This window comes from Hemiscyllium ocellatum, chromosome 1 (genome assembly GCF_020745735.1).
Source record: "Hemiscyllium ocellatum isolate sHemOce1 chromosome 1, sHemOce1.pat.X.cur, whole genome shotgun sequence".
In the NCBI taxonomy this organism is placed as follows: Eukaryota; Metazoa; Chordata; class Chondrichthyes; order Orectolobiformes; family Hemiscylliidae; genus Hemiscyllium; species Hemiscyllium ocellatum.
Genome location: NC_083401.1, coordinates 8,991,141 through 9,018,444, shown reverse-complemented (window position 1 = coordinate 9,018,444; position 27,304 = coordinate 8,991,141). Strand labels below are relative to the sequence as shown.

General features: G+C 40.6%; 1 protein-coding gene across 3 annotated transcripts in view; it reads right to left on the bottom strand.

Moving 5' to 3' along the window:
- znf638 (zinc finger protein 638) overlaps window positions 1-27,304 on the bottom strand; it is a 149,559-nt gene that overhangs the window by 16,919 nt on the left and 105,336 nt on the right. For all 3 annotated transcript variants that reach the window (XM_060833880.1, XM_060833965.1, XM_060833906.1), the window contains exons 17-18: window positions 4,692-4,726; window positions 2,471-3,794 (exon numbers count right to left, since the gene is read on the bottom strand). In XM_060833880.1, the coding sequence (XP_060689863.1) occupies window positions 2,471-3,794; window positions 4,692-4,726 (1,359 nt within the window). The remainder of the gene's footprint in view (window positions 1-2,470; window positions 3,795-4,691; window positions 4,727-27,304) is intronic.

Here is a 27,304-nt window from a genome sequence, read left to right as displayed (position 1 = left end):
AACACTGACAAAGCAAGGACTTATCAGGGCAGGCGACCCAAAGAACTGGTTAGAGAGATATGTTTTAAAGAGCTTTTAAATGAAGAGTGGTAGAGGGGTTTTAGGAGGGAGTTGCTGAGTTTTTATTGCCCTGGCAGCTGAAGGAACAACTTCCAAATTAAAAGCAAGCAGTATCTATGACGGTTATAGATTGCATTAATATGAGGTTATGTAGCAGCCTAGAAGACACTTTGCTGCTCTTGCTCCAGTTAAGTACCAGGCACGTATATCACACAAAGCTATGTAAAGGAAAAACAGCCACACAATCTCAAATTTTAGAGGGAGTACTTGTCTGAACGTTGGAGGAATCGGGAAGGCAAACCAAGGATGGCTTTTCTCTGGAGTGACTCATGTAACAATAATAAATCAATTCAAATGACAAAGTTGAGAACTTTAAAACCTGAATTTTTGCTGGACCAGAAGGGAATATAGGCTGAACATTGGATGATGCATTAACAGCACTCAGCCTGAGTAAGGATTATGATGAAACTGTCACTTTAACAAGATGATTTTGCCCTTGGTGTTTTTTTTTGAGGAGAGATTGTGAAGGCAGACGTGCTAAGGAGCTTAATAACAGCTTTCCCAGTTCAGGTTTTTTTTTAGTTTTTTTAAAGCTGTAGCAGTCACAAGATGTGACAGTCCAGAAGAGCTGCAAGCTCCAGTAAAGGATTCCTCTGATCCTCTCTGAAATATTTCTCTGGATGTTGTTCCCTCCTATCTGTAAGAATCTGTTTTTGAATTTACCTTTTGGTAAGCCGTGTTTTTATGGGATGCTACTGTATCGGAACAGATAATTGGTTAAGTTGCTTTATCAGGTCGGTTAAATTACTCTAAATTCTGCTTTCCTTTTTCATGTTTCAACTGTACTGTTTAAATAAATTCTGTTTTGCTTAAAGTAAATGATTTGACCAGGTGCATCACGCCTAGAACATCCACCTCACATTTAGCACAAGGAAAAGTTAGGGTCTAGGTTACCACCTTAAAATATTTTGAAAGGGTCTGGCCTGGTCCACAACAGGATGACTTTGTTTATGGAGAGTGAAAGCTTAGGTCAGCTTGAATGCTTTGCAGTGGCTAAGTCTAGAGGTCAGAAAGCATGGATGACTGTTAAACCACATGCGGTGAGCGTAGAGTAAAATTGGCAAGTAGCACTCTTATTGATGGCATGATGGTTGGTTACTTACCTTGGGGTAAAGTGAAACACCAAGAGCACAAAAAGCTGATTCCATGTCATACAGTGGCCAGGAAAGAGGTTGGTGGGGTCACAGAGGATGGAGTTTGTGGCAATAACTGGAGACAAATAGCAAAGGTGTCTTCCTAATATTTGTAAATTAAATTTCTGCTCATCCAGAATCAGAGATTGGATTAGTGGATTGACATCTTTGACCATGTGGGAGTCAAGACGATAGTTAAGTAGAGCTGGGTGTCATTAGCAAACAGGTGAAAACTGATGTCATCTAAAGGCAACAAGTAGGTAAGAAATAGGAGGGGCCAAGGATAGATCCTTGGGGATATTTGAGGAATATGATATGAAAAGTTACATACAAGTTGAGAAGGATCAAATTAGATAATTAACCACAATGCCAGACTAGCATTCTGATGACTTTCTCAGACCTACAGTAGATGGCTTCACATTATCTCACACTGACCTCCACCTGTCACATTTAATCTGTCAATGTCTCTTTTCAGCTTTACGCTCTCAACTGCACTACTCACCACAGCTCATGGCATACTGTCACCTACACACCTCTATGTACAACTCAAATCCTTCACTCAAGACATTGCTCAATGTATTAAAAAACTGAAACCCCAAAACAAATCTCAGGTAGGCAGCACTTAAACATAGCTGAATCCTGAAGAAGGGCTTATGCCCGAAACGTCAATTCTCCTGCTCTTTGTATGCTGCCTGAACTGCTGCGCTTTTTCAGCAACACATTTTCAGCTCTGATCTCCAGCATCTGCAGTCCTCACTTTCTCCATCACTTAAACATACCCTACCAGTCAAAATCTTGTCTTTATTACAACACTCATGTTTTCTCTCTCTCACACATATATAACTAATTACCACCTTTTTTGTTTAATAAAATTTTATGAGCCATAAATTTTAAATTCTACCAAGATATAACAGCCACACTCTTGGTCTATGCTCAGTATAAAAAAGACATATGGAGAGGAGAAACAGGAGAACCATCAGTGTCTGAAGCAAAGCAATGAGCTGCAACACCTGAATGGGGAAGGGGCAGCAGAGAGAAACTCAGGTGGTTAACAGTGCAGTTGCATTTCAGTAATGATCATAGTATGGAGATATTTGACTAATAAGCTGATTCTCTGTCAGTCATACAGCCAACAACAAAAGGACAAGATCTGCCTTTGAGGGGAAATTACATATACATAATCAACACCCTGAAAACGTATCACTTCAAACATTTACCTTGCTCCTAGATGATGATTTATGATCCTTGTCCCGTGGGTGCACAGAGATATGTCTGCGATCAGCCCTGGATTCCTTCTCCCTCTGATGTAATGAGGTACTCCTGCCACTTCCCTCTCTGTTGGAACGATCTCTGGAGGAACTTCGACCTCGAGCTGGTGTACTGGATTTGCTAGGTTCCTTTGCCAAATGCTCCTTTTTAGCAGGAACAACTTTCTTCCCATTAAATTTTGAGGCACTGCTCTCTCTGCTTCCTGGTTTTGCCACTACAGACTTTGGAGGTGCAGTTTTGGTAGCAGTGGGGGAAGGAGCTGAGGTTTTGGGTGGTGACGAGGCAGCTGGAGTGGCAGGTCTCTCTGTCGTTGGAGAAGCAGTGGCCTCACCAACAGGCATGTCTGCAGGAGGGTTTGCAGCTGTCTGTACACCTGGCGAACTGGCAGTGGGTACCACGGTTGGAGTTGTTCCACTCAAGTTGCTAGGGCTACTTGCTACATCACTAGGGGTTGATGCTGGTTTTGTTACGACACTGGCAGAAGCATTAGCAGCAATGGGCTTAGGGATGGTATTACTGGTAACTGGCATAGGTTTAGAGACTGCTGGCGCAGGTGATTGGCTTGGTTTGCTGGTGGGAGTTGGTGCAGGTTTAGAGGCAGCATTCACCCCGACTGCAGTGGACTTGGCAGTCGCATTGTCTGTGGCCTGAGAAGGTTTGGTCACTACACTGGGTGCAGTCTGGTCCGGTTTGGTAACCGAGCTGGAAATGACTGGCTTAGTTGCCACATTCAAAGGGGTTGCACCAGAAGTAGGTGCTGGCTTGGCAGGTGCATTCACAGCAGACACTGCAGGCTTGGTAGTAGTGCCTATAGCAGCTGCAGGTTTACAAAGTGGTTTAGCAGTTGCACTGGGAGTAGCAGGTTTGGATGGTGCATTTCTGCTGGCCAGATGTGGTTTAGCACCAGCTGAATTCAAGGCCACAGGCTTTACAGGTGTATCTGTAGGCACCTCAGTAGCACCAGGGTTTGGTGATTTAGTGGTGAGTGGTGCACTAGCCACATTCGCAGTGATCACAGAAGGTTTAAGAGCGGCAGCTGATTCACTGACAGTTGCAGTGACAAGGTTCTGTACAGGTGTCTCTGTTGTTGAATTTGTTGTTATCTCTGCAGGTGTTACCCCCAGAGTTAGATTTACTGAATCTGATGTAGCTTGGTCACTTGGAGTCTTCCCAGCTTTCTCATGATTCATTTCAGTCATTTCAATATCTTTAGATTCTGCAGATCCAGATGTTTCTGTCTCCATTGGTTCAGGCACATTGGTGTTATTACAACTGAAAAACAAAATCACTTATAAATATTCGCTTGGACTGGAGGAGCAGATCATCCACTGCCCCTTCACGATTTGGAAGTTGCTCTCAACATCGTTTGCCACTCTGGAACAGTGGGTCACCTTCAAAACTATGAAACTGGAAGAAAATATGTCAATGTGATTTAGCAACTCAATGTGGGAAAAAGCGCCCAGGGTTATGGCTCACAATAAGATTAATATTTGAATAGTGAATTAAAATGGATGCAGCAAAACAAACATCAAAACCAATCATAAGGAATCTTAATTGCCTGTACCATCCTCAACCAGGAAGGCTTATCTTGACAATGAGTTCTGGAATGGTTATAATTTAAGAGAGCGCTCCTAGAGGGAGCAGAAAGCAGAACTCCAGTGAGCCTTGCTGTGGCAACTGCCTGTTTGGGCATCAGACAGGTCAGGATGCTGACAAACTGCTGACGCACTGTCTCGGTAAGTACCTCAAGAACCTCACAGGTCAGAGTCTAACTTGGACTGTGGGGCAGTATTGTCAACTCAGTGAACATGAATCGATGATGGGGATAGAGAAATACAGCTATCTTAGAAACAGGTGTAGACCAAGGCTAATCATCCATTTCAATTCCACTTTACTGCATTATGTTCCTCGATGTTATTATTCTCCAGAAATCTATCAATTTCTGTCACAAATATATTCACTTATTGAACTGCCAAAGCTCTCCAAAATACAGAAAATCAAAGATTCACCACTGAGTGAAGATGTTCCTCCTCACCTCAACCATAAAATAAGGGGTAGGTCATTTAAGACAGTCCCCTGGTTCTCCATACCCCTCTATTAGATGTCAGTTATGAAAGCTTTGAAGGCTTGCACCTGTTTGTAGCTGAATCAATATGAAAACATGCTTACCTCCCCTCAACAGCCTTTTCTGCCTTTTCTTCATTCTGTAATAAAAATTTTTTTTGTGAATTTACAACTCAAACCAGAGATAAACTTAACAAAAAAAACATTTGAGGGAGTAATTCATGACGGCGTTCTGATTATAGTCACCAGCATAGTCTGTCTGGAGGTGGTGGTGGATTGAATTGAATTTATTGTCACGTGTACCAAGGCACAGTGAAAAGCTTTACCCTGCAAGCAATACAGGCAGATCACATAGTTAAATAGCATAGCTAAGTAAATAATAACAGCAGCAAAAACATAGGTAGAAGCAAATGCGAAGATTCAGTATTCTAACAACAGTAGTGTAGAAACTGTTTCGAAACCGGCTGGCGTGTGTGTTCAGGCTTCTGTACCTTTTCCCCGATGGTACAGGCTGTAGAAAAACATTGCCAGGATGATTAAGAACACAGGGATTCTAAGCTCTAACCTAATTCTCTCAGATAGGATGTACTGAGATCTAGGCAAGAGAGTGTGGAAATGGCAAATGGAATCAAGCATGCCATGCACACACAGTAGTAAATGAGCATGTCATCATTATGCAGAGTGCCCCTTGTATACAGGATACCACTGGACACAGGTTTCCAGTGACAAAAACATCTCTTGATCATCACTCTCCGCTATTCAGCCAATTCTGGATCCAATTTGCCAAGTTTCCCTGGATGCCATGGGCTCTTATCTTCCATGTGGAACCCTGTCAAAGGCCTTGCTGAAGTCGAAGTAGACTATGTCAAATGCACTGCCCTTATCCATGTACCTGGTTATTGTGTTGAAAAAGCCAATCAAATTGGCCAATATGACCTCCCCATAAATCCAGATTTGGAGATGCCGGTGTTGGAGTTGGACGTACAAAGTTAAAAATCACACAACACCAGGTTATAGTCCAACAGGTTTAATCGGAAACGCTAGCTTTCGGAGCGACGCTCCTTCATCAAGGGGTTCTTGATTAATGCCTGCCTCTCCAAGTGCAGAACAAGTGTCTCTTAGAATTGCTTCAATAGTTTTCCCACCATCAAGGTTAGAGTTCTTGACTGCAGACTGATTTATGCCTTGCTCCTTTCTTGAGTAACTGGCTACCTCCAGTCCTCTGGCACCTCACCTTTGGCCAGAGGGGAGTTGGAAATTATTGCCAGCACCTTTGTTATTTCCTACCTTCCTTCACTCAACAGCCTGGGGTACATTTCATCTAGTCTTTTACTGACTTTAAGCCAACCAGATCAGTCAGAACTTGCTGTCTATGCTATTTCAATCTAATCTAATTTCTGACATCTTGGCTCCCTTAGCACTAACGACAGGGTTATTTGCGGAGCCTCCACTTTCAATATTTAATTGTCTACTAGTACTCGTGGATGCGATAGAACTGTAGAAATTTGATCTGATGTTAACAAGATCACTGAACTTCTGCTGATTGCCATGGAAATAGCTTTGCACTGTAGCTTCAACAGCTAGGCATCTCATTTGCTGAGGCAATGATAAAATCCCACATAACAGATTGTTAACTAAGGTAGAAGCCCACAGAATTGAGACAGTGGCAGGAAACAAAGTAGGGATTATGGGTAGGTAATAGCATTAAATTTAGGAAGGTGATAGACTAGGTGAATAGGTATAATTGCGGCAAATGGAATTCAACATTGCGGCAAGTGTTATGTTATCCATTTTGGACCAAAAAATATAGATGAGGGTACTTTCTAGATGGTATGAAGTTAAATATATTAGATGTCCAGGGGACATGGGAATTCAGGTACGGAGATCTTTAAAATGTCACCAACAGGTGCAGAAAATAATTAAGAAAGCTGGATGGAATGCTGGCCAGTATATCCAGAGGACTGAGAGCAGATCAGGGCACCAAACTTGAGGAAGGCGTTTTGATCTTGAACAGGCTACAAAGCAGGTTTACAAGTATGATACTTGCACTTCAGGTTTATGAGGAGAGATTGTACAAATTGGGTTTGTTTCTCTAGAATTTATAAAGAGGTGTGATCTGATCAGTCGTCAAAATGTTAATAGGAAAAAAAACTGGGTAGATGAACTGTTTCTACCGGTTGGAGATTCTAGATGTAGGGGCATAATCTGAGAATTATGTCCAGACCTTTCAGGAGAGATGCTGGGAAATGCTTGTGTGCATAAATGGCTATGGATGTTGGATCAATTGTTTACTTTAAATCTAAGATACACACTTTTTTTAGGCAAAAGTTATTATAGGATATGAGCCAAAGGCAGGTATATGAAATTAGGCCACAGATGGCCATGATGTCACTGGGTGCCGTAAAAGACTCTAGGGCTTGCTATGAGGAGAAAGTGAGGAGTGTAGATGCTGGAGATTATTCCTGATGAAGGGGCTTATGCCCATAACGGTGATTCTTCTGCTCCTTGGATGCTGCTTGACCTGCTGTGCTTTTCCAGCACCACACTCGAGGGATTCCTATGAGTCTGATGTAGGCCAGATCTTAAAAGGATAGGTGTTTTCCCTATTTTATTCCTTTTCAACCCTTATTACAGTTTGGTACAAATGCAAGGCTCCTTCAGGCATTACAATTAACAGTCAGCCACTGTGCAATAGATTTGGAGTGACATGTGGGCTTTGCATCCCGAAGATCTTTAATGTACCGGATAGACTTTTCATTGTAACACATTATTGAGACTAACTTTCAGCTTATAATTAATTTAAATTGCACCAGCTGCTGTTGGAAACACTTAGCCCTAGGGTTTTAGTCTGGGTCTCTGGTTTATTAGTCTAGTGTCATTACCACAACGCCGACACCTTCCTATTTACAAGGTGCACTGCAGTCACTGACAACGGTTGCTTCTACAGCATCTTCTAAAACCCCACGGGAAGCAGGTGAAAGAGACCATCACCTCCCAAATCTGGTATCATTTTGATTTAGAAATATATTGATATTCATTCTGAGTCAAAATCCTTGAATTTCCTCCCCAACAGCACCAAGAAGTAACATAATCACAGTCATTGCTGATGAGTCTCCTATTCACAAATTACTTACAAGAATAGTTTCCTAATTTATTTGTCTTCTCAAGCATTTAATAATACTCCTTTGAAGTGTCTTGGGACATTTCATTACAATGCTATTTTTATAGTTGTTTTTAATGCTTAGGGAGTATTTAGTCACGAACCACTACAGAATGTAATAGCGTAGACAGATGACATAGAGGCAAGTGCTAACAAAACAACCCACTAGAGTGAGATCCAGATAGCTATACATAGGGACTGCTGGACAAGAAACTACCAGGGTTCATCTAGGTCACCTATCATCTTAGTAAGTCACATGATTTCATATTGACAATCATAGAATTCGTGCATATAGGCTTGGTCAATCATGGGGTAAGAAAAACCCCAAACACTCCCGCTCTGCTCCAATCAGGTACATTCTGTGGCACATCTCAAATTACTCAGGTAACAATGAAACAAGCTCATTTACATTTCCATAAGAAACCCCAAAATAGCAATTTCATCACACAACCTTCTTTTTCATAAGAATATGGCAACTTACACAATCACTTATCATCCAATTCACCCTGGGATGTGAAAGCAATGTGCTTTCACTTCACTTTACAATTCCTGGTCAGCCAATGGAGAACAAGTAAGTATTTAACATCCCCTCCTGGAACAGGCAAACACCCTGGAGTCAAACTACCTCTCATGTAGATAAACATGGCAGCCAATTGCATAGCCTTGTTTCTCAGCCAGAGATGAGTATTCCTTTAACAAGCATCTAGTCGATGTTGGCCATGAGATTAAAATAACTCCTATACCTCCTATCCCACCAGAACAGTGACACGAAGTAGAAATGTAAATTACTTTGAGTAGGGCTTCACTTGGTGACCAAAGATGACAGCTACATCAACTGAACAAAGCTGCCCACTTCCGAAATGTAAGAATAAATAAAAGCTTTACTTTCTTTTAGCACAGATATACAAGAATAGACAGCATTGAAAAGGGGAATGGCACTATTTTATTTGTAATGCTATACGACAGATAATTTGATGCATGAAATTAAGGCAAAAATACACAGACAGCCTTTGCCAAATGTGGAAGCACGGTCACCTCACGCATTCGCCCCAGGTTAACGGTCTCACTTACTCAGCACCAGGGCACAACACCTCATAAAAACACAGAAAATAGGAGCATAGATAGGCCATTCTGCCCATATGATCGTGGCTGATCATCCAACTCTATGCTCTGTTCTTTATCCCCATGCTTTTTTGTCTCTTTAGCCCCAACTCCTCCTCAAAAATATTTTGATCTCAACGACTACCTATGGCAGAAAATTCGACAGGCTAAACACTTAGCGTGGGAAGAGGTCATTCTAACCCTCAGAAGAGCACCCCACGCAGACCCCTACCCTATCCACCTAGCCTGCACCACCTGAGTCACCACAGACAATTTACCACAGCCAACCCACCTAAACTGCACATCTTTGGACTATTGGAGGAAAGCAGAGCACCCTGCAGAAACCCATGCAGACTCAGGGAGGGTATGCAAACTCCACACAGATACTCAATCGCTGTTACAGAGACCAGCAGTCTCTGTCGAAATTACAGAAAATTGCAGTTAGTGTCTATATTACAAAAGAACAGTAGTTCTGTTTATATTACATTGAACACCACTCTCTGTGTAATGCTGGAATTGAATGAGTGTCCCTGGAGCTATGAGGCAGCTGTACTAACCACTGAATCCCTGTGCCATCCCATCCAAACCGACTCAGTTTCTCGTCACACATCAGTCCTGCAGCTCAGAATTCAGGTTGGTAAACTTTTGCTGCATTTCCTCCATAGTGAGGATATTCTTCCTCAGATAAGACGACCCAAACAGCACACAATACCCTAGGTGTGGTCTCATTAAAGCCTCATACAATTGTAACAAGACTTCCTCACTCTTGTACTTGAATCCTCTTGCTATGAAAGCCAATATACCATTTGCTTCTTCACCTAGTAATGGTGTACGAGGACACATAGGTCTCTCTGCACCTCTCCTTTTTTCAATCTTTTGCCACTCATAGTAACCTGCCTTCCTGATTTTGCTCCCCAAGTAGATAACCTCACATTCATCTACATTTTACTTCATCTGCCATGTACTTGCCCACCACAGTCCAAATCACATTGAAGCAGCTACGTGGTCTCCTCACAGTTCACCCTCCCAACCAGCTTTGTGTCATCTGCAGACAAAGATTTTACATTTAGTTCCCACATCTAAATTATATTATGAATAGCTGAAGTCCAAGCATCGATTCCTGCAGTACCCCACTAGTCACTGCCTGCCAATTGGAAAAAAGATACATTTATTCTGAGGTGAGGCAAGAATGGACATTGGACCACTGGAAAACAAAGTTAGAGTAGTAATGGGGAACAAAGAAATGGTGTACTTTGATTTAGTCTTTATGATGGAAGACACCATCAGCATACTTCAACAGATTCAGGACCCGTGGTGAGTGTAGTGGCCATCCCTAAGAAGGTGCTGCTAAAGCTGCAAGGTCTGAAGGTGGATAAATCACCTAGAACTGATGGGCTACACCCCAGAGTTCTGAGGGTGACAGTTAAGGAGACTGTACAGGCATTGGCAGTGATCTTCCAGGAATCACTGGAGTCAGGAGGAATCTTAGAGGACTGAAAATGGCTAACGTTAACACCCTTGCTCAAAAAAAGAGACGGAAGACAGAAAATTATAGGTCAGTTAGCCTGACCTCTGTTCTTGCTAAGATTTTACAGTCCATCATTAAGGATGAAATTTGGAATACATGAAAGTGCATCGTAAAATAAGACTGAGTCGATATGGCTTCATCATGGGGAGGTCATGCCTGACAAATCTATCAGTATTCTTTGAGAAGGTAACAAGCAAGTTAGGCAAATGAGAGTCAGTGGAGGTAGTCTATTTGGGTTTCCAGAAAGCCTTTGACAAGGTGCCGCACAGGAGGCTGCTAAATAAGATGAATGTTAAGGGCAAGGTACCAGCAAAATTACAGGATTGGCTGACTGGTAGAAAACAGAGCATGGGGTGAAACGGGTCTTTTTCAGGATGACAGCCAGTGGAATTCTGCAAGGGTCAGTGTAAGGACCACAATGATTTAAAATAACAATCTTAATGAAGAAACTCGGGGCATTATTGCTAAGTTTGCACTTGATACAAAGACTGGTGGAGGGACAGGTAGCATTGAGGAAGTGGGGAGGCTATGCAAGGACTTGAACAGGATAGGAGAAAATTACTGCGGATGCTGGAATCTGAAACCAAAAGAGAAGATGCTGGAAAATCTCAGCAGGTCTGTCAAAGGGTCAATTAGACTCGAAACGTCAGCTCTTTTCTCTCCTTCGAGATGCTGCCAGCCCTGCTGAGATTTTCCAGCAGTTTCTCTTTTGGTGAACAGGATAGGAGCAGGTAACGAAGTATTAGATAAAATATAACATGGCAATGCGAGAGATTATGCACTTTGGTTAGAAGAATAGGGCATGGGCTATTTTCTAAATGGGGAAGGTCTTCAGAAATCTGAAGCACAAAGGAACTCAAGTCCTAGTACCAGATTCTCAAAGATAACATGCAAGTTCAGTTGACAGTTAGGAAGATAATTGTAATTAAAGCGTTCATTTCAAGAGGGCTAGAATACAATCACAGAGAAGTACTGCTGAGGCTGTATAAGATTCCAGTCAGATCACATTTGGAATACTGTGTGAAGTCTAGTGCCGTATCTAAGGAAGGAGATGCTGACAACGGAGGGGATCCAGAGGACATGAACAAGAATGATCCCCGGGTCACATAAGGAGTGGTTGAGGACTCTGGGGCAGTACTTGATGGAGTTTAGAAGGATGAAGGGGTCTCTCATTGAAGCTGACAGAATATGGAGAGGCTTGGATAAAGTGGATGTGGAGAAGATGTTTCCACTAGCAGGAGAGACTAAAACCTGAGGACACAGGTGTGAAGACTCAGCCCTTCAGAACTGAGACAGGGAGGAATTTATTCAGGCAGAGTCGTGAATCTTTGGAACTCATTGCCACAGATGGCTGCAGAGACCTAGTCACGTTGTATTTAAAACAGGGATATATAGGTTCTTGATCATAAGAGGATCAAAGTTTATGGGAGAAAGTGAGATTTAAGATACTTGTGTTCTTTTTTAAATTGGGAGGAGAAAAAGATGTGAATTTTGTGGTGTTTTATTAGTTTACAATATTTCACTTGAAAGGGTAAGGGAAATAAGATTTGTGTGAAACTCAAAGAAGAATTGATCACGTTCTTCAAATCATTTAAAGATCTGTGAGGGAAGAGTAGCAAGAGGGTCTAATTGACAGATAGCTAGCACAAAGTTAATGTGCTAAATACTAGCCTTCAATTCAATGCTGAGTTTGACCTGCTGAAGACCATAAGACTTCATAGAGTCATAGAGATGTACAGCATGGAAACAGACCCTTCCGTCCAAACCGCCCATGCCTACTAGATATCCCACTCAATCTAGTCCCAATTGCCAGCACCCGGCCCATATCCCTCCAAACCCTTCCTATTCATATACTGACCCAAATGCCTCTTAAATGTTGCAATTGCACCAGCCTCCACCACATCCTCTGGCAGCTTATTCCATACATGTATCACCCTCTGTGTGAAAAAGTTGCCCCTTGGGTCTCTTCTATATCTTTCCCCTCTCACCCTAAACCTATGCCTCCTAGTTCTGGACTCCCCAACCCCAGGGAAAAGACTTTGTTTATTTACCCTATCCATGCCCCTCATCCTAATTCAGGTTTCTCAAGGTTCAGTTGGAAATTAGGAAGGTAAATGCAATTATATCATTCATTTTGAGACAGCTAGAAAGAAGAGCAGAGATATACTGCTGAGGCTGAATTAGGTCATTTGGCCCATTTGGATCAGCTCCACCATTCTGTCTTGGCTGATATATTTCTCAATCCCATTCTTCTACATTCTCCCTGTAACACTTGATCCCCATACTCATCAAGAACCTATCTTCTCTGTCTTAAACATACTCAATATCTTGGCCCCCACAGCCATCTGTGGGGGCCAAGATTCACCATGCTTTGGCTGAAGAAATTCATTCTCTTCTCAGTTGTAAATGATTGTCCTTTCTAAGGCTGCACACTTGGGTTCTAGTTCTCTCCCACAGTAGAAATATTTTCTCCACATACACTGTATCCAGACGTCTCAATATTCTATGTTTCAATGAGATTCCAAAAAGTACAGACCCAGAGTCCTCAACCACTCCTCATGTGACAACCTTTCATCTCCAGGATTATTTCTGTAAATGTCCTCTGGACCCCTTCCAATACCAGAACACCCTCCCTTAGGTATGGGGCCAAAACTGCTCACAATATTCCAGATGTGATCTGCCCAGAGTCTTATACAGCCTCAGCAGTGCATCTCTGCTCTTCTTTCGAGCTGTCTCAAAATGAATGATATCATTGCATTTACCTTCCTAATTTCCAACCGAACGTACATGTTAACCTGATCTAGGACTCCTAAGGCCCTTTACACTTCAGATTTCCAAAGCCTTTCCCCATTCAGAAAATAGTCCACACCTCTATTCTTCCGAGCAAAGTGCATGGCCTTATACTTTCCCACATTTTATTCCACTTGCCACTTCTTTGACCACTCATCTAACATGCCCAATTTCAACACAGCCTCCCTGCTTCCTCAACACTACCTGTCCCTCCGCCAATTGTCAAGTCATCTGCAAACTTAGCATCAATGCCCTCAGTTCCTTCGTCCAGATCATTGTATAATGTGAATAGTATGGTCCTAAAATGGAGCTCTGCAGAACTCCACTAGTCACCAGCTACCATCCTGAAAAATATGCCTTTCACCAGTCAGAACCTTACCCCTAACACCATGGGTTTTTATCCTATTCAGCAGCACTTTGCCAAGGCCATATGGGAACCTGGGGTTAGTAGCAGGTTGGAGGTTGGGATTTTTTTTTGCCCATTGACATACATGATGGAGGCTTTGACAAATCTGGTGTCTATTTCTGGAATGGTTAGAATTTTTATAAATGCCTAATTGAGTCATATCACAGTTGAAGGTTACATTTTAGTTTAAGATCATCACAGGAGCTGTAGATTAAAAAGGTTATTCATTTCACTAAGAATTTGACCAGAGGCAAGACAGCCTACGTTGGCTTGTTTTCTCGTGTAACGTAATAGGTGGGAGTCTAAACACTCAAACATTAATCTTTGGGTCCTGACCAAATAAGGAACCTGTTTCTATGTTGTACATATTGCACCCCCCTGTTACATGGTGAATCTAAGACTTACAATAGAAGTTCTTCTCCTGTAACAAAAATGTAAAACTTCCCAATTTTTCTCAATCTTTAAAATCTTTCTAATCAAGAACGAAGGTTGAGTTTACTGAACGTAACTTTAAAATGTGGTCATAATTGTCTCATTTTTCACAAAAATTAAAACTAATAGGTTGGCAATCTCTAATGCAAAAAGGTCACAAAGAATGAAACTTAATTGTGGGCCCACATGTACTACCACACACTACATAACAGGCTATCTGACTTATGCAGGTTCACTGAAAATTCTGCCCTGTTAGCAATACTTCTGTGTTCTTTCCCCAAGGCCCTGTAACTTTTTACATTTTCAAGTACTGACACAGTTTTCTCTGTTGAATTACTGTTGAAACTACTTGACTCTTCAAGCAATACATTCTGGGCCTGAACAATTTCCTGCATCAAATACATTCTCTTTCTCACCTCTCTAGTGTATAAGCTGTCATGATATGCTCACTGGCCTATCACCCTCACCTTGACCTCCTTCCACCTATCACATCTCCATCGCCCCTCCCCCAAGTCCCTCCTCCCTACCTTTTATCTTAGCCTGCTGGACACACTTTCCTCATTCCTGATGAAGGGTTTATGCCCGAAACGTCGAATTTCCTGTTCCTTGGATGCTGCCTAACCTGCTGCGCTCTAACCAGCAACACATTTTCATCTCTGGTTACTGACCCACCTGACAATTCTAAGTTTCAACAGACCTGCTATTATCAACGGTACACATACTTTTCAACACTCTTATTGAATCTCCCTATAATGTTGATGGACATCTCAAGAGAATCAATTGCTTTTCTTGCATGGAATCTCATCAAGTTCTCTGGTCCCTACATTGACTCACATTCCTTTCACCAAAATGAATTACTTGTTGATGAGCAGCCTCCCTGGATCCAGAACAAAGCTCTATATCTCTGCAAGTCCTCTGATTTGATTAGTGTTGTTTCAAAATACCTCTGCTTCAATATTTTTAAGATTGGATGTTGATAACAAGATCACTGCCAATGATTAATTTTTAATTACCATGGGAAGAAGCAATGAAATACAAGCATCTGTACAGAAATTGCTGGAAAAACAGCATATGTGAAGAAAACTGTTTTCTCTCCATAAATACTGCCAGACTGGAGTTTCTCCAGCAATTTCTGTTCTCTTTGTTTCATATTTCCAGAATGTACAGTTCTTTACTTCATTGTAGTCTGGGTAGGTTACTCTTTGGAGGGTCGGTGTGGACTTGTTGGGCTGAAGAGCCTGTTTCCATAATGGAGGGTACCTAATCTAATCTAATCTTAAAAAAAGTGCAACATAGGTGCACCAAACTGATACCTGGTCAGGTGGGAGTGTCCTCTGAGAAAAGCTTCAGGAGATTGGAAAGAACACCACTCTATAGATAAATAAAATTATCCCCATCTCAGTCCTAAATGGCACACACCCTGTTATTTTTAAATTGTCTTCTGATTCTAGACTCTCCGAACAGAGGAATCATGGCTACTTGCATTTACCCAGTTTGTCCCTTTCAAGTGTTTTGTATTCAATGGATTTCAGACGAATGAAAGGCAATGTCAAAGAAGCTTACAACTTCTTTTTAAAAAGGACAGAGTGGATGTAGAAAGGCTGTTTCTCCTGGCTGTGGGGTGTAGAACCAAAGGAAACATTCTCAAAACAAAAGACAAACCATTTAAGACAGATAAGGAGGAATTTTTTTCTTTCAGTGAATGGTAAATTGTTGAAATTCTCTACCCAGATGGCTGTGGAAGCTCAGTTATTAAGTTAAAGACAGATTGATAAGATTGCTAGTTAATGATATCAAGTGAACTGGGGAAGGTGCAGGAATGTAGCAATGGGGTAGTTATCTAGAATGGTAGAGTTGCCTCAAGAGGTGGAATAATCTAGTCATGCTCCTGTCTTTCTATGTAATTGAAGGCTGTTGCGAGAGTAAGTGCCAATCAAGTACATCCTTTCTTAAACAAGAAAAGCAGGAGCTGCACACAATTCTCCACCTGCGAGGCTAACCAGTGTTCCATACAATCAAAGTAAGACTTCATCGTACTCCATCTGTCATGCTAGCTCAGTCTGTCCAAATGCCTCCAAAGCCATTCTGTACCCTCCTCACAACTCAGATTTCACATTATCTGCAAATCTGGAAATATTACATAAGGTCCCCAGATCCAAAAGATACTGACTGCTTAGCATCCTCTATGGTTCAAACATGCTTCTGATACTACTAATTCTTGTTACTTGATCAAGACACTACTCAGTGCTCATTATGTAATTTATAGGCAGCATGCTAACTAGTGAATCACATCTAAAATTCAATTGTGCAAGTTAATTTCCAAGCTCAAGGACCTGCAGTACATGGTTCCTTACCTTGATCAAGCAATCACACTTTGTAATTAAATGGGTTGTTTAATGTTTTTAAACATTTACACCAATGCAGTTGAGGTAGTATCATTCAATTCACAACATTTTGGTTAAAATCTTTAAAATGTAATTGATACGACAGATTCTTTGCTATCACTGACATTCAAGTGATAGCGCGTGACTCTTAAGTTGATCTGATGCTAGCTCATGCGCTCTTTTTGCTTTCAAAACAGTAGAAGCTGATTGTCCTGAGAATCTATATAAGTGAAGACTGATTGACATGAGAACAACTAATCATCACAATTTACCTGGAATTTCCTTAATGAGAAGTTGCTAATCCATGCCGTACCACATAAATCTGACATGAAAGATGTTAGTCAGAATGCTACTGCAACACAGGCATGGAAATCAGTTTGGACACAATTCACCAGAGTGACTGGCTCCAGAGTCAGATTATCTGCCATTCCTTTGTCCTACCCAAGGGAGAATGAGCATTTGACTGTCTACAGTCTGCAGCTGATTGAATATCATGGTTCTACTGTGGGATCCACTTAATTCTTAGGCAAGCACCAAGATAGGATTTCTCCAACCAATAATCGTGTAAACAGAAGTCAAGTTGATTGTTCACTAGCCCTGAACACCCAACAAACAGAAGCACCAAAACAGACACAATTTTGCATGTTACTTTGTTTCGAAAACCAGGACCTTAACGTTTCTTGAGATTATTTCTGGCTTTTCAGTAATCTTGATCCCTGACTGTGAGAATATGTGCGCTTGCCACAATGTGCACCATTGTTTATTACAATATGCTTGATGGATATTGGTATTCATGTTATTGTGTTATTAATTCATACGCTTCTTCCACCTTAAAATGTTTGTCAGACATAAGTAAAGACGTGTGTGTGTGCGCGCGCGCGTGGGAAAGAGAAAAAAAAACTTGTTTAAGATGAAGATATCTGGAAGAAATTGGGCCTCAGCGCACTAGCTACTTTCATTCCTTGTCTACGATAATAAGGTTGCTCGTGTCTCAGCAGTCACAAATCCCCAATGGCCTGCACTTTCAGTTCTAGAAGAATAAGTGTCTTTCACTCCAGTCTAAGACAGCATTTCTGCATGGCTTTTAGAGATCTTCTCAAGATTATACGTAGTGCATTTGAGACATTGTCAACGCTCCCTCAGTGTGTCATACCATGATATAGAAACCTTTTTGCACCTTGCATATCTGCCCAGAATAGCCAAAATGTCACAGAATTAGCCAACATGGTGAACTTTCATTTGGTGCCACACTATCAAAGATTTGCATGTGCATTGCTGCGTGAGCTTTGGAGTCAGTTCATGTCAACATATAAGTAGCTAAAAGTACTTGAAACCAATGGAAACCCAATAATAAACTGCCTTCTTGGCAGTGCCAAGAGGGCAATGATATGCCCTCTTGACCAAAAAGGTGTATGACCTTCATTATACTATGTAAAAATGGTGAATAAGCACAAAGTTTCATTAAAGCAGCATGTGAAATTATGGTAGAAGACTGTAAGCAATGCCTTACGTACACCAGAAACATGCTGTCATTTTGTTAATTTTGTTAAACAACGTCATTTATGATAAAACATGATGTTTGTATGGAAGTCACTGCCTAACATAGGTCAGCTCCAATCGTTACATTGAAGCACCTATGATGGAACAATACTGAGACTTAATACAGTAGAATTACTTACAACAAGGTTTGCTTTAGAAACTATACTTTTACATTCTTCTGTGAATTCACATCTCAGAAGCAAAACTGACAAAGTTTTACTGCATCAATAGTGGCATGGGAAAAGTCCAGCAAGCGGCAGGTTGCTGTTAGTGCTTAATCCAAGCTACACAGCAAAGTCTCAGTGCCACCAATTAATCATTAACAAACAGTTTTTGTTCATTATATGCACTAGCTTATTAACAAACGGAAGATTTAATTTCCAACCAATGTCAGTCAGATGAAGGAAGATGAGAAGAGGGAAAAACGCCACGTTTATAAAAAAGGGACCCTGTTGAAAACCAACGATAAACAAAAATGACTAGATCATAATGGTTCCTCTGGAGTGTCAGAGGCAGAAGGGTGACCTTATAGAGGTTTATAAAATCATGAGGGGAATGGATGGCGTAAAGAGACAAGGTTTTTTCCCTGGGGCAGGGGAGTCCAGAACTAGAGGACTAGGTTTAGGGTGAGAAGGGAAAGATTTAAAAGGGGCCTAAGAGGCAGCGTTTTCACACAGTGAGGTACGTGTATGGAATGAGTTGCCAGAGGAAGTGGTGGAGGCTGGTACGATTACAATATTTAACAGCACCTGAATGGGTACATAAATAGGAAGGGTGTAGAGGGATATGGGCCAAGTGCTGGCAAATGGAACTAGATTAATTTAGGATATCTGGTTGGCATGGACGAGTTGGGTCGAAGGGTCTGTTTCTATGCTGTACATCTCTATGACTCTATAAAACCATGCATGATGCTTAACTCAATCAAGACTTTGGATTCACTGTTCATCCAAAGTCCCACAGCCAGTTTTAGTACCCATAACACTTAAAAATGCATGAGCCACATCTCCTGTCCTAACTGCTAAAGTGACTATGTAAAGCTAGACTTGTTGCCCCTTATTGCTAAATAATTGAATACTGTCAGGTAGCTCCAAATGAGCATGATAACTTAGCGCCATCCTCCTGCCTTTTGTCCATTACCCTGCACATTGCTTCTATGCAAATGATCAAAAGCAGCTACTTGGGTAGATTACCAGAAAACTGCAGCACTCAGGGAGCCGTGCCCCAACATGGTCAAGTACCTTCAGATAGCTGAAGGAAATGGAGAATTAAAAAGATCAAAAGGTTAAATTCAAATGAGTATGGTAAATTTAGTTACAATTGCACTTGTTACAACATAATTAACATACATTTAGAACTCTACTCATTTGCCATCTCCTCAAGTCAACTGGAACACACAAGCCAAACTGCCTTATCCTTAATTTCTCTCCTCTCAACAGAAATGTTTCTGATTATCTCTTGATCCCATCCATATCCACTATCCTGTTTCAAGACTGTTTTATGAAAACTTATTCTTTACTTCAATTAATCCATTGATAAAATTCCACCCAACCTACTCATTTTACAGAACTGTTTATTGTAGGAAGAGGACTGTATCATACCAATTCTCCAAATGAGCATGATAACAGTGCTATTCTCTTGTCTTTTCTCCATTACCCTGCACGTTGATTCTATGCAAATGATTATCTGCACTCTTTTGATTGCCTCAACTGCATCTGCCTCCACCATTTCCAGTCTGTGCATTCCAGACCCTAAACATTTGCCACATGAAAAATATTTCTCTCAAACCGCCTTTGCATCTTTTACAAATTAGCATAAATATGTGCCACCTTGTTCTCAAAACTTTTCTGAGTGGAAAAGTTCTCTGCTCAGAACTCTCATGACTGAGAACTATCAAACCTCTTTTCCTTTTTCTCTTCAAGGAAAATGGTCTATCTTCATAACTGAACTGCCTCATGCTTGGAAACATTCTTGTAAACCTCTTTTGCATTATCTGCAATGTATTCACATCTTCTCTGAAGTGGAAGCCTGGAGATGTGCAAAATAGTTCAGCTGAGGTCTAAGTAGTGTCTTAGACATAACCTCCTTGTTCTACTTTACGTCACTATTAATAAAGTCTCTATTGCTTCCTCATTTAAAAAACAATCTCAACATGGACTCATTATGAAGATTAACTACCTGATACTATGTGTACTGCATATTTCAATATCTCCCTTCAATAACACATCTATAAGCTTTATTACTCTATAGTTTTTTTTCTCCAATTCCACCCCTCCCAGGAAAGCAGACCACCCCTCGCATTTCTCATGACCAGTCCACCTGTACATTCCTAGATACTATGGGCAATTTAGCATGTCCAATCCACCTAACTTACACATCTCTGGACTGTGGGAAGAAACTGGAGCACTCAGAGGAAATCCCACAGACACAGGGAGAACATGCAAACTCCGCACAGACAGTTGCCCAAGGGTGGAATTGAACCTGGGTCCCTGGTGCTGTGAGGCAGCAGTGCTAACCATTGAACCACCATGCCACCCCTTGAGAAATTTCTGATTTCAAGATTTCTTGGTTTTACTTTGTCTATTCATGTTTCAGTTGTGAAACTAAAGCAAAAGGATGTGCACTTATATAGTATTGTTCGCAATGTTAGATCTTCCAAATGCATTTTGCAGTCATTAAACCATTGAGTGTCTTGAGATTCAGAGATAGATAAGTTCTCGATTAGTAAGAGGATTAAGGGAAGAAACATATCAGCCATGATGAACTGGTGGAGCAAACTCGATTTTATGGTCTTATATTCGATCTTAAGTGCTAATTGCAGTCACCTCTTTATTGTTGGAAATGCAATAAAACATAGAAAGAACCTATAAGCAGCAATAAGATAATAACTACATCGCTGACAGGTACATGTTATTCAGGAAGCATGTTCCAAATTGCTTTGAAAATAATGTTTTTTTTAAATGTTCATCTGAGAAAGCAAACTGAGCATCAGCTTAATGTCTCAGATGTAAAATAGATTTCATTGCTGTATTAGGGATCATAGCAATACATTTTCATTATGAAAACAGATTTTCATATGCACAAATAGTTCATGTTCTTTCTATTAACATAGTCATGCGACGTAAATGGTTCAGCATCTGTACTGATATTGCAGACAACATAGCTGTGATTCTTAACAAGATAAAAGGTAGAAAATATGAATGTGCTATTAAACCAGCAGAGCAGAAGTAAATATTGTTCCATTGCAAATTCTGAAAGTGAACTCAAGAAATCAGAGTTTCTGAGCTGGTGTAAACCAGGAAAGAAAAGGGTCAAAGCTGCCAGACCTAACTGGTTAAACAATGATCAGAAACGGGAAGTCATCACCCCTACCCTCACTGACCTACATGGTCTGGCATTTTGCTATTAGTAGGCCCAGTAACACTTTCATTGGGCCACTAAATATTGGACATAAATGTAGCCTTGCTTAAAACTTAAGAACAAAGAAATCATTTTCAAACAAGATGATTCTCATAAACTAAGATCAGAAAATAAGCAATGGACTTTGTTTATTCATTCTAATGTCACCCTAATGCCTAGAAAATACCAAGATAAACAGACCAAGTAGCAGTAAAAGCAAGACAAACTGGAACAACTATTGTCTAAGGTGGTAATTTATTTTAGAACCATTTGGAACTAAAGAATACATTAATGCAAATATGGAGCACAACCTAAAACGCACATTGCTAACTGACAAGACAATTACTGAGCAATTTAAAAAGGGACTATAGTCAGCCTATCAATTCTGAATGACTAAGATTGAAAAACAATATTACATCCACGTAGTGCGTTTCGTACGGTATTCTCCTGGCTAACTGCCCAGATATCCTGTTTATTAGGCAGGGTAATAGTTAGTTTAAAAAAAACTTGAATGTTCTTTTTGCAGAGCCCTGGTTCATCACAGAACGTGCATGAGTTTTGCGAGTTTCTCATCTTCACCACTGATGTAAGGGCCTCATCTACGAGCCTTTTTCCCTGAAGAAAGGAAAACACAGAAATGACTAGGGGAAGGAACTGTGCTCAACACTGTATTCCAGGAGAAGAGGTTTACCATGATGAGAATCCCCATTTTTTTCAAATATAATGCTGTAAAATGTTTACACTTTAGCAGACTGGGTTAAGCCAGTGTCTGTCACAATGGTGCAGTTGCAGTCCCCATTTTTGTCTGCATTCAGTGGTAACATTAAATATTCCAGGTCAGTTATCATTTGGTTAGATACAGAAAAAAAAGCTCCCTCTATTCTGTTCCAACTCATATGAGCACTTCCTGTACATCAGTGTAACATGTCCATTCTCATGCCAGCCATTCCACTGCAACCCCTCAGTTAAGGAGTCTGCTCAGTTCTGGACAATGGTTGACCATGGACTTGTACTCACTGGAGCCTGGAATGACAGTCCCAAATATTCCTTTCATTTGGAATCTTTCTGAACAGAGGGAAGAAACTTCAATCACCTCAGTCAGGGTTGTCAAAGCACAATTCCTGAAGATGGAAGTAACTTCAACACACTGCTCCATCCGGTCCTCAGAACCACTAGCTTGAGGGCAGAGAGATTTTGAGAGGTCAGTAGTTGGTTGCCAGTCCTTTGCTGAGAAAAACCCTTGAATTCTTCAGTGTGCTGAATGTAGGTTTGAGTGGCAGCACAGAAAATGCGCCAAACATGACACCTGTTACTGCCACAGGGCCTTTTTCTATTACAGCTATTATCTTTCAGTACTGCAGCTGTACAATTCGATGAAGTGACACTATGATGGCCAAATGTATTTCCTCTAGTATTTGTAATGGCAGTGAGACCAAGTGAAAATGATCAGCACCACATCCAAGTGGTGGAAACACCTCCAGACAAAATGCAAAACAAAGAGTTTGTTTAAATCTCTCCTTGAATTGAGGTTGATAGATTCTCTGAGGTTAGGATTCTGAGGAAAAAAAACTGCACAATAAACTTGGGGTATGCTGGTGTTGGACAACCAAACACACCCATTTCAGGCACCTAGTGCTAATAGCAAGAGGGCTGTCTATCCTGTCTCATCAACCACTCCAGGGCAAATACAACATAGGCTAGATACAGAGCAAAGTTCCCTCTACCCTGTCCCAGCAAACACTCCCTGGGCAGGTATAGTACAGTGTTAGATACAGAGTAAAGCTCCCTCTACCCTGTTCCATCAAACATTCCCTGGACAGGTACAGCCAGAGTTATACTCAGAGTAGAGTTACCTCTATTCTGCCCCATCAAATGCTCCCTGGGCAGGAACAGCACAGGGTTAGATACAGAGTAGAGCTCCCTCTACACTGTCCCATCAAACACTCCCTGGGTAGGTATACCATGGGTTACATACAGAGTAAAGCTCCCTTTACTCTGACCCATTAAACACACCCAGGTAGTTACAGTATGGGTTATAGAGAGTAAAGTTTACTCTACATGGTCTGAACACTCCCAGTACAGTGGAGCATTGGTTAGATACAGAGCAAAGCTTTATATTGTCCCCAAAAAACACTCCAGGGCAGGTGCAGCACAGGATTAGAAACAGAGTAAAGCTCCCTCTACACTGTCCCATCAAATATCCCCAGGGCTGGTGCAGCACGTTTAAGTACAGAGTAAAGCTCAGTCTACCCTGTCTAACCAAACACATGAAGGACAGATCAGAATGGTCAGATACATAATAAATGCTTCAGAAACATTGGTACAATGCCTGTGTGTAGTTCGTTTATACACTTATTCTACCGTTTGCTATGCCAGGCACCATCAGGCTACTAGCATCAGCCCTGTTAGATTCAAGTGTTATGCAGTTTTCATGCGCACTGAAAGCTGAAATGGCACTGCCAAACTCAATGTTAAATAGGATACATATAGCCTGGTCAGTAAAGAAATTTTGATCTCCACAGCTGGGTTGGGCCTGAAGTCAAGGCAGTGACTCTAAGTCACTGCATTACCTGGCCTTTGTCATTTGAAACCAGTTTTCATCAAAATCCTTCGAAAATGAACAGATCTCAAAAGTCCACCAAAGTCTGTAGCAACAGATCAACCAATACACACTCTGCACTGCAGCAAATCATGTAATCAAGGGAACAAAAACCTTTTGGAGTCTAGGTATTAAAACAGGAATACTAAATCAAAAGTTATCTAAATTAATTCCTTGGTAGAGCGGTCTATTGTTTAAGGAGAAACTGAATGGAATGAGCCTCTTGTCTCCGCTGTTCAGAAGAACAACAGGAAATCTTATTGCAACATGAATTTTTCCCTGATTAAAGATCTCAAGTTAGAAGGTATAACCTTGGGAAAAGGTATTCATCACTTAGACAAAGAGATTATTTCAGAAGATTAATTTCAAAAGATCCAGGTCATGTGGCACGCAGCTTGGAAGAGAAATTGCAGGTGTTGGTGCTTCCATGTATGTGTTACCTATGCCCTTTTCGGTAGAAGTTGCAGGTTTAGAAAGCATTATCAAAGATACCTTGCTGAGGCATTGTAGCTTATCTTGCAGGTGGTGTACACTGCTGTCACAGTGCATTCATTGTGGTTTTAGAGTTGGGTATAACCTACTCCATGACTGAACAAAATAAGATAAAGCATGTTAAGAAGAGAAATGAAAGTTTGGCATATACTATAAGGGGGAATAGCAAGAGCTTTTGCAGGCATAAGAGAAATAAAAACTTCAGTATGGCTCCCTCAATTTCCAAGTGAGAGATGATAAAACAATAAAGATATTATTTATATTGATATTATTTCACCTCAATGTTAAAGAAAGGAAATCAGTGGGACTGTAAAAGATGTGGAAGAGCCAGTAAGGAAGGTAAATAACCAACAAATATGGGAATGTATACTTTGAGTACAAAAGAAAACTTTAATATTTTGAGCATTCACAGATTCAAAAGATTTAGATTCATCAGCTGAATTTCATAAGAAAACCTTTGATCTGTGGACAGCTGTGACCTATGTGCTCTCAAGTTTAGGAGGATGAAGAAATCTAATTGAGATACAGGTAGTTCTTCTATAACGTGATGATTAGGTTCTTGTGTAACCCCGTATTATAGAGAAATCATGCTTTAGAAACAGCGCTCAAAGTGTTGGCGAAGTAACTGTGTTACAGCCAAAGCACATTTTAAAAATTTGTGCTTTAGAACCCGACCACAATTCTTCAATCGTGTTATAGCTGTTTGCATTAATAAAACTTGCATTACAGAAGAACCTGTATACAAGATGCTAAATGGAAGTAGGCTGAGAGAGATGTTTCCTATTATGAGGCAATCTTGAACAAGAGGCCATAGTTTTTGGATAAGGGGGTAGCAGATTTCAGTCAGGGATGAGGAGAAATTACATATCTCGAATGTTCATGAATCTGTGAAATTCACTATCCTAGTAGGCAGGGGACATGGAGTAAACTTAAGGAAGAGATAGACAGATTTTTAATTCATAATGTGTTGATGGGTTCTGGAGAGAGGGCAGGAAAGTAGAATTGAGACATGTGAGAATATTCATTCGTACGGAATGGCAGGGCAGGCACGAGGAGCTGAATTTTCTACTCCTACTCAGAGTTCTTAAGTTCTAAAACCAGAATATTTTTTACAAGTATCCATGGATGAAGTTATTAAAAATTACAACATAACAATGTTAAGATTATTCCAGTAAGGAATTAGCAAACTCAGAGTTTGGTGTTCTTGTTTTATTTCAATGCTTAGAAATATGCTTACATAAAAATTTCATGGATCTCAAAATAGAGATCTCCATGGCTAAATGGTATCAACCCAGAATAGTGAAGAGGCCGTGGAAGGAGACTATGAAAGAATGATTAATAACTAGAAACAAATCTTTGAAAAGGTGGGACTGGAAAGTTGTCAATTACAGATCATTCTGTTCTTACGTGACAGTTGCCTTCCTCTGCAAACTCATGCTATAGAAAACCGCACAGAAGAGCACTAATAGAAAATTGCTATACCTGTTCAGTAGAAAATTCACAGCATCCAAACAATGTCCAAAATTTGTCAATTGCGTTTCAGCCAATTCGTGTTGACGAACTGGGCATTATAGCAGAATGACCTGTAACTGTATCCCCTCTTAACTGTTTCCTGTTGTAGAAGTGTCAAGAAATCAACAGATTTAAGGAGACTGACAATCAGATAGAAAGAAATCTTATTTTTAAGCAGGGCAAGTGGTTATAATCTGTAAAGCTTTGCCTTACAAAGTGGTGGAAGCAGATTCAATTGTAATTTTCATAGGTAACTACCTGCAACATTGCTGAAAAAACAGAGACATGCCATTGAAGCGTTTGGTCTTGCAGTCATCAGGACAATAGAAGAACGCCAAATTTCAAAAGAAAGCTGCAATTTATGTTGTGTGAGAAAGAAAAGCTCTGGGAGAGAAGGGAGCAAGTCAAATCTAATTAGTTGAGATGTGGTATGGAGAAAGCATCTGAAAACTATTGTTGCTCACATTTTATTTTTGTGTTCCTTTTGCCTGCAAAGGTCACTGCATATGAATATATGTAACTTCTAGCAACCGGAGAGAACCACACTGAAAGCAAATGTGCATCTTAAGTTAGATTATACAAGTACTTACTGTAAGCACTTTATTGTAAACAACAAAGCCACTTGTGATGACGCCTTAGTTGTTGGGACAGATGGGTTACATACCAGGCTTTGCATTGACATACAAATACTTGAAGGGAAATACATGTAGTAGTAAAAGGGCACAATTAATAACTCTTTACTAATACATGCATAGCATTCAGAATAAAGTAGATTAATTCATTGCTCAAATACAGGTTAATGCCATGACAGAGATATGGTTCAAAGTTGGGAACTAAATATTTAGTGGTATGTGTATTTGAACAAGGGTAGGCAAGAAGAAAAGGTGAGTCAGCATTGCTGGTACAGGATGAAAAATGCAAGGAATTATCCGGAATTGGAAGATGTTGAATCCATATGGGTGAAATTAAGAAATAAAGAAGGAATTATTTTTTAAAATTACAACTGGTAATAGTAATCTATAGTAGTGTAGTTTTTTTTTGTTTTTTTTAAAATTCCTGATGAAGGGCTTTTGCCCGAACGTCAATTTCGCTGTGTTCTTCCAGCACCACTAATCCAGAATCTGGTTTCCAGCATCTGCAGTCATTGTTTTTACCTCGTAATCTATAGTAGGCCTACTTTTAAAAAATTCATTCACAGGATGAGTGTGTCGCTAGCTAGGCCAACATTCATTGTTCATAGAGAGGTAAAGAGTCAACCATACTGGTGTCGGTTTGGAGTCACATGCAGGCCGGCCAAGTAAGGATGGCAGTCTTCTTCCCGAAAGGACATTAGTGAACCAGACAATTGGCAATGGATTCATGGTCATCATTAGAGTCTT